Here is a 13,374-nt window from a genome sequence, read left to right as displayed (position 1 = left end):
TTTTTTCCTCTCCAACTATACCGTATCTACCTAACTATCATTAACGACTATTGTTTTTTGCTCTATCTCAGATTATATAAGTACATTGACTGATAAGAAGGACATTAGACTTAGATTATGCAAATCATCTTTAGTGTTGTTATTTACCTTTCGCTTATTGACATCATCGTCTCGCTGGATTCCATAACATGAATCAATACTAAATACCTTTGCAGATTCTCTCCAAGCTTCGATAACTAGAAATCCTCAACACTAAATCAATTGTTTTCAGTCATATCAGATAAGACGATAATTATTTTGATGGACTACATACAATTTTTATTTTGTTGCTAAGTACATAAATCCTATTGGTTTTCAAAAGGAATAGACAATTTAAAAAATTGCTTTCGTGAATAGGTTGTTACCTTATCTTCTAAAATAATAAGTGTAGATTGTTTTGGCCTCACAAAAATCATGTGATGGGGAAATCTCTGACCTAGTACATGATCAACTTGTTTATAATAGAATAAAATAAACTTAACAGAACGTTATCCAAAGGTGATTTGCGCATCGCAATGTCATTCAGGTCGTGTCGGTCATTCGTGTCGCCAATAGATGGACATAGAGAGAATAACTTGACTTACTTGCTGATTTAACGCTGGTAACATATCATTGTTTTGCTAAAAAAAATTGCTACGGACCCCTGTATCTATGGATTTGCAAAATTCAGGTTGGCTGATTCGTGATTAGGTAAAACTTGCCGTTGAATAACCTAGATAAACTTAATAACCATAAAAATACGGTTAACGGTCGCAAGAATTGCAGTCTGTAAGATAAAAATATATCCAAGAAATTCTAAGAAAATTTTGGTTGATGGTGAGCAATTTTTTGTTTTTCGAAGGATTGATTGAAAAATGAACTTTTAATTCTGCAAAGCAAAAAAGTAACGAATCATGTTGACCCGAAAAACAAAGTCTATATGCAAAGCGTGTATGCAGGTGCTTTACATATTTTTTATATATAAGTATGTAAATAGATGCACTATCGTCCACGCGTATCTGTGTAAATTTATAACGTTTAAAGCCAATTAACTCTTGTTGAACAAGTTGACATTGCTGTTTATGCAGTGCAATATTTATAGTAGACCAATAACATGTATTAATATTATATGTCTGTAACTACAATTGCTTCTATTTATATCCTATCGCCACCCGATTTTATTCAAGCGTTGCCCAATTTCTGCGTTTTAGATAGATTTATTTTTATAATCGTCATCATCTAATACGACATACAAAAAATAAAATTATTTTCTGCTGATCACCGCTGTGATAAATTCGGTTCCAAAATGACTGGCGCAAATATGATGGATAACTGTGTTTCACATAAACGTACTAAATTTGTATTTTTTTGTTTCAGATCACCAACCAAAACACGCCGAAGGCACGACTCGAAACGAAATAAAAAAATCTAGTCAAATATTCACAATTCTTTACAAAATTTTAAAAATGAAATAATAAAAACAGCTGTGTTATTAAATTAATTTAAGATCGTACTTATATTTTATTTGATAGTTACTTTTGTTTATAAGTGTAAATAAAGAATGCAGATTTTGAAGGCGCGTTTCGCTCTAAGAGCGTCCGCGTCACAATTTCAAGCATGGAGCTCCGCGAAAGGACGTAATGCATCTTCGGTAAGTTTTTAAGCCTCGTCTTATGGTTACCATTCCGGGGATACAAAGTAGCGTACACAGCCTTTTTCTCCATGAAACTAGTAAAATAGTCATCATTTAATTCCTATATATAATTTCTGGAAGTGGGAAACCAGATTTTCACAAATCCATGACCTATTCTGGCATAATAAAAAATTGTCTCTGTTCTAATTAGGGTGGGCAACGGGCATGCTCCTGTAGTCTAGACATAAATTGTAGGTTCAACTTGCACTATGAATCACCCAAACAGGGCTTAGTATCACACTTAAACGTCCTTGTTCTATTCATATACGATATAATTAAGTATCATATTTATAATAATTACTTTACTACACACCGCCCGTATTTTATATCCAACTTTACATATATTTTTTTTAATATCTCGTGCGCAACTGTTATCAAAGTCCAAACAACATAAATCACAGCAGACAATAGTAAATAATTAGAATATCATAAAGACGGTTGCGCAATAAATATTTACATCTACAAGCTCTTTTAGTAAGTGACATGTAAATACCAATAAGTTATTGAAATGTCGTTTAGTTTCATTCATCCATGGTAGAGTAGACCACGTACCAAGTTTTACGTACAAACTTTTTATAAAGGTCAAAATATTTTTAGGATTGTTTCTTTAAGACAATTGACTTGTACAATTTAATCTCCATTTGTTTCCAAGTCACATTCTTTCTAAGCTATCAACTAGCTTGTAATGGTCGATAAATGGGTCTAGATGCAATAATTATGGTAGTATTAGAGTATAGCTCTTACAATAATTCAAACAGTCTCTTCACTGTCGGTCTTGTTGAGATCTATCGATAAGAGACCAGTAAATACTCCACTATTGGCACTCACTATATCTAATCGAGAAAATTACAGGGCTTTACTGTTACCATGCTAATAGCGTAGCATAGGATTTAGAATTTGTTTGATAATTTCTCCATTTATTCTGAAAAACAAAGCTAGAGGCGCTTCAGGCTATCCTAGCCGTAAACCCTTAGTTGGCACTTCGGTCCTCATGCAATTTTTTCTCTAAACGCACTTAATTAATTTTGCCTAGCTAAGTTAGTACTTAGTACCTATAGGTACCAGTTATCATCCCATATTTTACAAAGTATCCCATAAAAAAGAATCCTAGTTCTTAGGACTTATTACGGAGTTGACACTATTGCTAGAAATAAATCGCGTTAACGCAGCAGTTGCATGAGGAAAAAATAGTCAATAGGTCATTTACAGGAGAAATTCATTCATATCAACTCGTGTGTAAATACGCAATTACGAAGAATTTAAAGGAATCAATTAAAATATAATGATATGTATTGTTTAACGTTCCCATACCTATAGGTAAATAAACATTATTATCGTCGATATGCCTGAATACATATTTACCGAATTCCTAGCGCGATAACAGTCATTTGCTTATCACACTGCCACGTGCCTAGATCTCGAGAACGACCGTAGGACCTACCTACTAACTTTTAGAAGCACCTACTTACTGATTCATTTTATAAGTCAAAGCTGATTGAATTTTCAAAAAACTGAAACCGTAGCCATCATTGACCGTATTTCATTTTATATACAAAAGGACGGTACAAGTATATTATTAATTAGGACACAGTCCCCATGCGACCAAGGCTGTACAAATAAACCTTCCGATATCATATCAACATTACATAGATGACGTTGAAATAAAATAATTTAACACATTGTGGTCTTGACAATAACAAAAACATGATACAGGCTCGTTCCTTTTAAAAAATGAAGAAAACGTGTACCTACCTATCATTATAATCCAATTAATTTGGGCTCATTTAAAAATGTTATTTAATAACATTTTTGAAGTGGAATTCACAAATTGAATAGCAGAAGCCGATAAGGTTTATGAGTTTACATGTCTCTGCGTATGAGATCCGTAGCTAATTAATCGGCTAGTTAATACTAATTACTTTTTCATGCATGCTTATCAATTAGCGTTTCTTACGAGTACCTAATTGTTATCGGTTGTTCACCTCTTAAGGGGGCCTAAGAGTCCCATTCCCATTGTTCCACTATCAGAATATTTCTTAAGTAGCTTTGAACACGGTACCTTATTAATAACTTTCAACGAGGAACTGGCACCTAAACCAAAACTTGAATACCTATAAAGAAATCTGTGTACTTAATTTTCTTGTCATTTCTTTCTTTCGGATCCCTCTTCAACGTAGTCCTGAAAATACCTACTAGTTTAATTGTTTCTGATTTATGACTTTTTCTACCTCTGTTGGTAATGAAGGAATTCTTCTAATTCCACGGCTGGCGTGACAATCATACACTGTTCATTTGTTTTATCGTTATCAATAGCAGCAAACCATGAAGTTTTATGTGTTTATTGCACTTATGCCTTATCCGAGTTTAGGTTCACAACGACCACGAATATTTACAACATTGCCGAATGACTAGATTTTTTATTTGTATTCTGATAAGATATTTTTAGTCAACAAAACGCCTTTACGAAGATGTATGTAAATATAACGTTATTGAATCTTTCGTTTTGCTGGTTACCTGATGAGCGTTTGCGTTACTTCGTTTTAATTTCCGATTGGCATAGGAAGCAGTCGAGGAAAGCGACATTATAAACACTTCCGTTCTAGTATACAAATATAACATTAATCTGCCAATATGTCTGAGTCCGAATTTTATGAACGTTCGTTTAAAATACCTATCGACGTAGATTTCATATCAACATCAGAATTGTACCTACCGTGACCCCCAAAACATCCGTCCTCGTAGAAACATCGTTGTGCGTTTAGCGTAAAGATAAACAATCGACTATCAGTTCAAACGCGTTTGTGGCCATGATTATGGGCTATTAAACGATCTTTGGCAAGCAGAAACCTTAGAAAGTACTTCTAAAGTAAACCTCAATTTATGTTATTACCACCGCATTAGACTTCATAAGATCAGCCCAATTTAAGATTGATAATTTTCCATGGTCTCATATTCCTGGTTGCAATCTTCTTTAAAGTTACGGAAAAACAGGATGTAGCATGGGACCTCCGGCAGTTCAGAACCAGTCTATCTATGTGGATGACTTGGTGTGAGGGATGCAATTTTATGTTATAGTTGTATCCACTTCCAATCAAATGAAATAATATGAATATGAAACATGAAAAGCTTTTTTTCACGTCACGTAGTTTTAATAACCTGGCGTATTATAAGTATCAAGTATGATGCTCATTAAAATAACCATAGTGTACAACCTCATTAATACTAATGTCTTCCTAATGTAACCTTTTTGCAGAAAGCGAAGCCAGAATACAAGCCGATCAGAAGCGTCTTGGTTGCAAACAGAGGAGAAATTGCCATCAGAGTGTTCAGAGCATGTACTGAGCTGGGAATCCGGTCCGTCGCCATCTACAGCGAACAGGACAAACTGCAGATGCACAGGTAAAATGCTCTAGTTCAGCCAAAGCAAGATATTTTCTTCTGCACACACTTACATAAAAACAAGTTATGACCTTTCTCACCTTTCAATCTGCCCATATCACGGTCTGACCTACCACTTCACCGCGAAAGAATAATGACAGGCGCTCATTTGCGTTCTTAATCATGGGATCTGGATTGCACTGTGAAATAAATTATTCTTGTATGTAAATACGTAGCTTACAATGACCTTCACAATTAGGTATAACAAAAACGCAGTTTTAATCTAATCATCATCATAATTCATATATTGATAGCCAATCCTATAAGATGATAGTCTTACGATTACTATTGTTTTGATAATCGATATCATTGTAGGTACCAAATGATATCATCTTTATTTGACCTGAACGCACATGTTTTCTTTGAAGTAATCTACAAACGATGCTTGTAATTTTTCTTCCAGACAAAAAGCCGACGAATCATATTTAGTCGGCAAAGGTCTACCTCCAGTTGAAGCGTACCTCAGTATTCCTGAAATCATCAGAGTCGCCAAGGAAAATGATGTGGACGCTGTGCATCCCGGTTATGGTCTTCTGTCTGAGAGGTAAGATTTGGTATATCTTAATTAAATAACTGTCGCATTGGTTTTGACAAAAGGCAGCGAACCTAAGAAATAAATAATGCACACAGGAGTTGAGAGAGAGACTTGCTTAATAATTGGAGGCATAGGGTTAAAACGTAATAAATCCAACATTTTTAAAAGTTAGCTCCACAAAAAATACATTTGTTAAAATAAAACTCACTTTGACGACCTCTGTGGCGCAATGGTCACCAAGCCGGACTGCCGAATCTGAGGTCCCGGGTTCGATTCCCGGTTCGGTCGACATTTGTGTGATGAGCATGCTTGTTAGCCGTGGTCTGGGTGTTACAATATGTATTTATAAATATGTATATGTGTAGCTATAAGTAGTTTATCAGTTGTGTTAGCACCCATAACACAAGTTAATTAATAACTTACCATGGGGCTAACCAACCGTGTGTGAAAAGGTGTCCCGACATTATTATTATTATTATAAATGTATGTCTCTTCCAGACCTCGGGACTATAGAGTCCCGGATTTTTGGGAGGCGAACGTGGGGCCGAAGCCAACACGCTGAAGCCCTTTTGAGACAACTTTAATGAAATGGCGACACAAAACCGACGATTATCCCTGTATACACTATAGAAATGTACCCAAGGACAATCCCCGGTTCTGTGCTAAACTATTGCTAACTATGGATGAAAACTACTTGGGCTATTGTGATGGGATGCTAGTGGACTAGGAATGGGGAAACTACGGGAACTATGGCACCTGCCGATAACAATGTTTGCACACGTAAAAATGGCAGGTGGAGACTCGCCAACTCACTTACTGGGCCCCCGGGAATCAGTCACTGAATAGCAACAAGAGGGCAACAGGTACATGAGCGGCTGAGAAGGGTGAGGATACCTCGGGGGACTTTAAACGCAGATCACGCGCTCCCTGTGGGTCCAGCATCACCGGCCCACTCGCCACTTACCACGAGGCACCTACCCTCCGAGCATTGCTCTAGCGACTCCACTCTGACCGGCCGGTGAAGGCAAGCCAAGAGGCGGGAGACCTATCCCCCGTCATGCTTCACTCCGGCAAGCCGGAGATGGGGGACAGTATACTCTCCCTGGAGCACTCGGATATATAGCCCCGCGGGGTCGCTACTCCCCGTCATCCGCCTCAGATGCCCTGCGGGGCTTATTATTATTATTACTCACTGACCTGGGAAGTGCATTTCTAAAAAAACCTTTGTGTCTAACATTATAGGGCAGACTTCGCTCAAGCAATCCTCGACGCCGGCCTCCGATTTATCGGTCCATCCCCATTCGTGGTGCAGCAGATGGGAGACAAAGTTGCCGCTAGGAAAGCTGCCATCGATGCTAGTAAGTTCAAAGTTAAAAAACAGTCATCATCAACATAACTAAAACAAAATTAATAAACATTCATAAAAAAAAAGATCCCGATGAATTGAGAACCTCCTCCTTTTTGGGAAGTCGGTTAAAAAACGTGCAGAAGGATTTGCAAGAATAATAGTGACATCCTATCCCATAAATGCTCCAGCGATCACGGCACTTGGGTTGTCCGGCTTCGGACGTGGGCCTCCTCCAAATCATTCCATTTCTGCCTCCTTCATCGACCCATATCATATTATTTATATGTTACAGCCAAAGTGATTAAATATATATTATACATAATGACTGGTCATTGTATATAATACCCAAATTGACTAGACAGTTTGATAGATTAATCAATTTATCTGGATCTAATTCATAATATAATAGCTGGTCAAAGTTAGCCAAAGTAATAAATATGTTATAATCGTCTGACTACTTACTAATTCTTAGAAACGGCTCAAGTTATCATCGACTATTTTTATGATAAATCATCATCAAATGATTCCTCCCACTGTGGGAGAGCAGCGTGAGGGACTCAGAGAGCGTGAGCGTGAGCGTGCAGCGTGAGGTCAGACTGTTAGTGGCTTAAACCCACGCGTGACACAAAGACGCGCCGCCGAGACGGGTCCTTGTCTCCCTGGAGACGGAAGGCAGATAAGGCACCCGAACTCATCGCACAGGCCCACGTCTACGGTGGCTGGGAGTCGCCTCTCGACCACACAGAAGGAGACGATGGCATCCCAGTACCTCTCGCCCCGGACCTTGGCTAGAACCAGGGCCGGGCACGAGAGGTCGCCGCTGCCGACTGCCTCGACGAGGACACGGTCGTGCCCTTCCCGGGCAGGGCACCCACCGGGCCGTCCGTACAGTGGCCCGAGCCACACTTCAAAGAGGGGACTTTTCGCTACTATTATGGGGTGCCCTGCACTGTGCTAACTAGCCTTTTTCGAATTATATTAAGGTCAGCTACCAGGCACTTTAGTTAGTTAACATGAAATAATGATCTTTACCTACTTGTTTTATTACATTATCTAAGTCTATGGAGATATTATGAAAAATTGCTAGTTATTGTGATTAATTCTGTGTCAATTATCACTTTATCCAAATTGAATAGACATTATAAATAATAGCTAGATAATATGTATGTATAATATGCGGACTTATTACTTTGGCTGTAACATATACATTCATTAGGTAAAAGTACATAGTTGAGAAAAGGCTCAGGAGATGATAAGGTAAAAATACATATGTAATTTTCTTTTCTAGGGGTACCAATTGTCCCGGGTACTGACGGTCCGGTAACGACCAAGGAGGAAGCACTTTCCTTCTGCCAAAAACATGGTCTTCCAGTTATCTTCAAGGTATTTGAAAAAAGCTTTTATATTATCTTTTTCGTGCGTATAGGCTCGGTTTGGCTTACGAGCGGGACGTTCCCATCTTCGCTTCGGTACATCTAAAACATTATTACTTAAAGGAATCCGAAAATATATTACGTCTCTTGTTTTTATATTTTAATCGTTCCTGATTAACTGATAATTCGGTAACAAACAACATTTGTTACATTGCCCGATAATAAATAGCTCGGTCATGCTATCTAAAGTGCTGATTTTTTGTGGGCGTGGCACTCTTTGCTTATATTAATGAAAGCGAAATTAGGTATTTATTTAGCTTTACCTCCTGGTAATTGTGACGTCACATACAAACATTATTGGAACTGATACTCTAAAAAAATAATTTTCTAGTTTTGTTGGTGTTAAATAAGTGGTTTAGTTTTTTTCTCAATCAATCAAAATCTTTTTATTTCACATAGGCCTTTGTAGGCACCTATGAAACGTCACATTAGTTGCACGGTTCCAAACATTTGTGGTCTCATGGAGAAGAGCCGGCAAGAAACTCCATAGACAGACGATGGTGATTTGTTCCCACAAAAGTGTTGTACCATGCTGGTTAACTTTGGTGTTCTTTCGTGTTCCTGTGTGCGGATGTTGTTGCGAGTTGCCTTTAAGTCAACAACTGTACTACTTTAAAATTCTCCCATTCCAGGCTGCATACGGTGGAGGTGGACGAGGTATGCGAGTAGTGAAAGAAATGAGTGAGGTAACATCCGCCTTCGAGCGAGCCTCCTCCGAAGCACTGGGAGCATTCGGCAACGGTTCCATGTTCATCGAGAGGTTTATTGAGAGACCGCGTCATATTGAAGTGCAGCTGTTAGGTGAGACATGAGTTTTTGTGAAATTCGCAGTTATAGATCAATCCATTACTATATTTGCCTGTGTTTTGTCGCCCGAACGGGCAGAAAAACTGTCGAGGAAAGCAGATGAGATACGGCCTTGCCCGATATTATTTTTTGTGCAAGAAGCGCGAAGTCTAGTATTATCCACCTGTGAATTAGATATTTTTTTTTTACATAACTTTTCCCTTTTGCAGGTGACAAGGCCGGCAACGTAGTTCACCTTTACGAACGTGATTGCTCCGTACAGAGAAGGCATCAAAAAGTTGTAGAAATTGCACCTGCACCCGGTTTGGACCCCGAGGTATATTACAACCAGCTTTAATAAAACTGATTATAATTTCTTTGCTCTGTCCTACTTCACGTGGAGTCAGTCAGTCTCGTTTTAGTTTCGAACTTTGCAGAGTTTCAAACTAAGAATGTCTACATGTCTCCTAAAAAGTTGGGACATTCCTGCGAGTTATTTTCAAGCCATTATTTGCAAAATCTATTGTCTTTATTTTAACAAGCTATCATATACATTGACGGTTAACAAACTATTTGCAGACCCGTAAGAAGATGACGGACTGCGCCGTGCACTTGGCTCGGTCTGTCGGCTACGAGAACGCGGGTACCGTGGAGTTCCTACTCGATGATAAAGGCAATTTCTACTTCATCGAAGTCAACGCTAGGTAAGCGGATACAGGTGCAAAAGGTACCGAGGGCAATTGGTGACTCAGACGCTATTTTTAATCGATTATAATACAAAAATTCCAATAATTAATACTTACATATACCCTATTACTCCCCAGATTACAAGTCGAACACACAATCACAGAAGAGGTAACAGGCATAGATTTAGTACAATCGCAAATCCGAGTGGCAGAAGGTATGACGTTACCCGAACTGGGACTAACGCAAGACAAGATCAGAGCAGAAGGATTTGCGATACAATGCCGAGTTACCACTGAAGATCCCGCTAACAATTTCCAGCCTAGCACCGGACGAATTGAAGTGTTCAGGTACCTTACTTTCTACATTTATTTAGGTATTTTTTACTTTCTAACGGCCAGTTTCTTCATCAAAAGTTAAAGTTAAAGTAATGTCTAAAGTAAAAGTAACGGTCAAATTCGTTTTTTCAAGGCGAAAGTGACAGCAAAATTCATAGAATAATTGAATTTAACCGTTACTTTAACTTTAGACATTACTTTGACTTTTACTTTGGCTTTAACTTTTGATGAAGAAACTGGCTGTAAGAAAGCAGGCGAGCTTAATCAGAAGCTTAATCAAAGTTTTAAAGTCTTGTGTGGGGGCGCCCTAATTTTTTGTCGATTTTGGATTTTGAATAAAACCTATTTTTAGCTATGGCTGTTTGAATTTCCACGTCACGTAGCACTGAGTGACTGACAGCAGCTGTCATCAGCACACAAATCATTTATTGAACTCGCTTTTGAAATGATGAACACAAATGTTTAGACATTGAATATTATTTTATTTTTATATTATATTTTTATCGAAAATCATAAAGTGCACTTTACATTCAGGTCTGGTGAGGGTATGGGCATCCGTCTAGACTCTGCGTCAACATACGCTGGTGCCGTCATCTCTCCATACTACGACTCGCTTCTTGTTAAGGTAAATACTTCAAATGCCAGCGGGACATTCAAAAACAAAATTGTGTTTTGATATTTTGTGTAGTACCTATAAGTTCCTCATCTAATTGTTACCCGACGTGAGCTCGACTTCTTACAATTCAAATATAATCCGAACGAAAGCGACTCAAAATGTAAGAAAACTTCATATTCTTTAAAAAATATATTTTCCTCACAAAGGTAATTTCCCACGCATACGACCTGCCAGCATCGGCCGCTAAAATGAACCGAGCTCTCCGTGAGTTCCGTATCCGCGGCGTCAAGACCAACATTCCGTTCTTGCTCAACGTGCTGGAAAACCAGAAGTTCCTTAATGGTAAGCTATTAAGGGTCCGTACTCAAAAAGAAAAACTTCGCTGTTTGTCCGACCATGTTTTATAGTGTTATTCATGACACAAACAAATATGAATTAATTTGTGCTATAAGTAATCTTCAAATATTTTTTTGTACATAATGTATAATTCACTTTTAAATTATAATACTTCACACAAATCTTAATTCAGTTAGGCAAAATCTTTTATCTTAAAGGACCAAACGCTAGAGCCACCATAAAACCTAATACTTTCCGCAGGCGCCCTGGACACGTACTTCATCGACGAGAATCCCCAACTCTTCATGTTTAAAGTATCGCAGAACAGAGCTCAAAAAATCCTCAATTACCTCGGACAAGTACTTGTGAACGGCCCCGCTACTCCTCTGGCCACTAAGATACCGCCCGCTAACGTCAAGCCGTACATTCCACCCGTACCGCTGGGTAAGTTGCACAATAAATATAGGTGAATCGTGTAGGAGAACAAATCCGACGTGCTCCATTTTAGGTACCCTTGAACTAAAGGGCAAATGCTAGTGAGTTTAAAGGTGAGATTAAAAGATGGTTTAAAATCAAAGTTTTTATGAGGACGTAAAGTTTTTTAAGAATACTAAATGGGATTATTCAATATTTAGGGAGATAAAAAATTGGGTGTTAGATGCCTTCAAGGGCTAAGAAAGATGAAGCGATAACGGATATTTCATACAATTGGAGTTTGCAGATTGAAATATTAACTTGGATTTTGCATGAGTAAAAACTCGATTCAGTATAAAAATGCTAATAATGAAACTGGCAATAAATTAACATGGAAACTAAAATTTAACAAAAAGTAATGGTTTTGTCCCCCATTAACAAAGTGAATGGGCATTCATTGGAGGATGAAATTTTATTCCAAATTGTTATAAATCGTTCTAAACAACTTTTCAACGATTTTTTCCAGTACATCGCAATGGGTATGGTAGGTTTCAAAATTTAGCTTTAGAAAAATATTTTGCCATATTATGTATTATGAGCAGTGTATAGATGTATAATCCAAAGCTTTGCCTATTTATTTAGCAAACCTATGTATTTGGGACAGAACTCATCCCATTGGAGCACGGGCTAAGAAATGTTTTATGTTCTTAATATACTTTATTATATGACTAAAATTTCATGCTTCAGTTTGTTTATTATGCAATAAAATATATAAGTTTTATCTTTATTGCAATTAATTTTATTTTTAATCCTGTCTGTGAACTCACAGGAGATAATACCTTGATTTAAAAAGTTTTGCACGCCTTTTCATAATTCAATTAAAAATACATTTTTTTATTCTAAGACGAAGAGGAAATATCAGGTTTTGGAATAACTGTAAAACTCCTACATGAAGAATCTTAGGTGTTGCAAAATATTTTGAATCACAATAATATTTATAATTGATGTTGTTTCTGTATTGGTATTCATACAGCCATTTTTTTTTAATTCTGCACGTCACACATTCCCGCACAGCCATTATTTCAGTTAACATTTTTTCAGACCTATCCCCTGAGGCTATTAAATTGCAAGAAGCAACAGGGGAAAACACAGGTAAGCCTACTTTTTGTTCTAGTGTTAGATCAAAACGTTTTTGAACATATTTTTTTACTGTTTTTTTTTTTCAAGCTTCGCCCGATCATTTTATTGGTTGTAGTGTATGTGTGGTGGCCTTATCGTAGACTTGACCACTTCATGAAAAGATTTGACCATTTCATGAAATAGTCGCGTTTCATGAAATGTCTCACTGTCTGTTGGCCACATCATGATGTGGCTTGGGCAAATCAATGATAAGAAATCGTTTCTCGATATGTGCAACTGAAAACTCGGCTTCTTCATAAAATGGTCAAAATTAATTGATCACATCGTAAAATAGTTATGTAAATGCGCCCCTAGGGGCGCTGCCAGCGCTTTGTTTATGTTTGAAGATGGCAGCCGTTGACTGCAATGACAATTCTCTTAGCGAAAAATTTTGAAGAACATCATTTACTTGGTATATTTAAAAATCCATACTAGCAAACATCATCGTGTTTTTATGTAACTGATATAATTCTACATTGGAGAATTATAACAACGTTTTATTATTTATTAGGTTATAAAACAAATCAAGAACAGTAGGGTGACCACGCGAAAGAAT

At 37.5% G+C, this 13,374-nt stretch overlaps 1 protein-coding gene and 1 long non-coding RNA gene across 3 annotated transcripts in view; one reads left to right on the top strand and one right to left on the bottom strand.

Annotated features, from left to right (window-relative positions):
- The window catches only part of LOC135117921 (uncharacterized), a 343,287-nt gene extending 336,399 nt beyond the window's left edge, over positions 1–6,888 (bottom strand). The window contains exon 1 of the long non-coding RNA XR_010277242.1: positions 6,589–6,888. This is a non-coding gene — a long non-coding RNA (uncharacterized LOC135117921). The remainder of the gene's footprint in view (positions 1–6,588) is intronic.
- Positions 1–13,374, top strand: part of LOC110372103 (pyruvate carboxylase, mitochondrial) — a 36,925-nt gene that overhangs the window by 16,735 nt on the left and 6,816 nt on the right. The window contains exons 2-14 of one of the 2 annotated variants that reach the window (XM_049844309.2): positions 1,396–1,669; positions 4,965–5,110; positions 5,553–5,693; positions 6,927–7,042; positions 8,321–8,415; positions 9,098–9,266; positions 9,482–9,588; positions 9,831–9,955; positions 10,076–10,285; positions 10,808–10,898; positions 11,096–11,231; positions 11,487–11,669; positions 12,741–12,791. In XM_049844309.2, coding sequence (XP_049700266.1) covers positions 1,580–1,669; positions 4,965–5,110; positions 5,553–5,693; positions 6,927–7,042; positions 8,321–8,415; positions 9,098–9,266; positions 9,482–9,588; positions 9,831–9,955; positions 10,076–10,285; positions 10,808–10,898; positions 11,096–11,231; positions 11,487–11,669; positions 12,741–12,791 — 1,660 coding nt within the window. In that variant the 5' untranslated portion in view covers positions 1,396–1,579. The remainder of the gene's footprint in view (positions 1–1,395; positions 1,670–4,964; positions 5,111–5,552; positions 5,694–6,926; positions 7,043–8,320; positions 8,416–9,097; positions 9,267–9,481; positions 9,589–9,830; positions 9,956–10,075; positions 10,286–10,807; positions 10,899–11,095; positions 11,232–11,486; positions 11,670–12,740; positions 12,792–13,374) is intronic. The other variant, XM_049844310.2, reaches the window with a different exon arrangement.

The sequence above is a fragment of the Helicoverpa armigera genome, chromosome 16 (genome assembly GCF_030705265.1).
Source record: "Helicoverpa armigera isolate CAAS_96S chromosome 16, ASM3070526v1, whole genome shotgun sequence".
NCBI lineage: Eukaryota > Metazoa > Arthropoda > Insecta > Lepidoptera > Noctuidae > Helicoverpa > Helicoverpa armigera.
The sequence above is the reverse complement of the archived record's forward strand: the minus strand, read 5'-3'. Positions and strand labels throughout refer to the sequence as shown.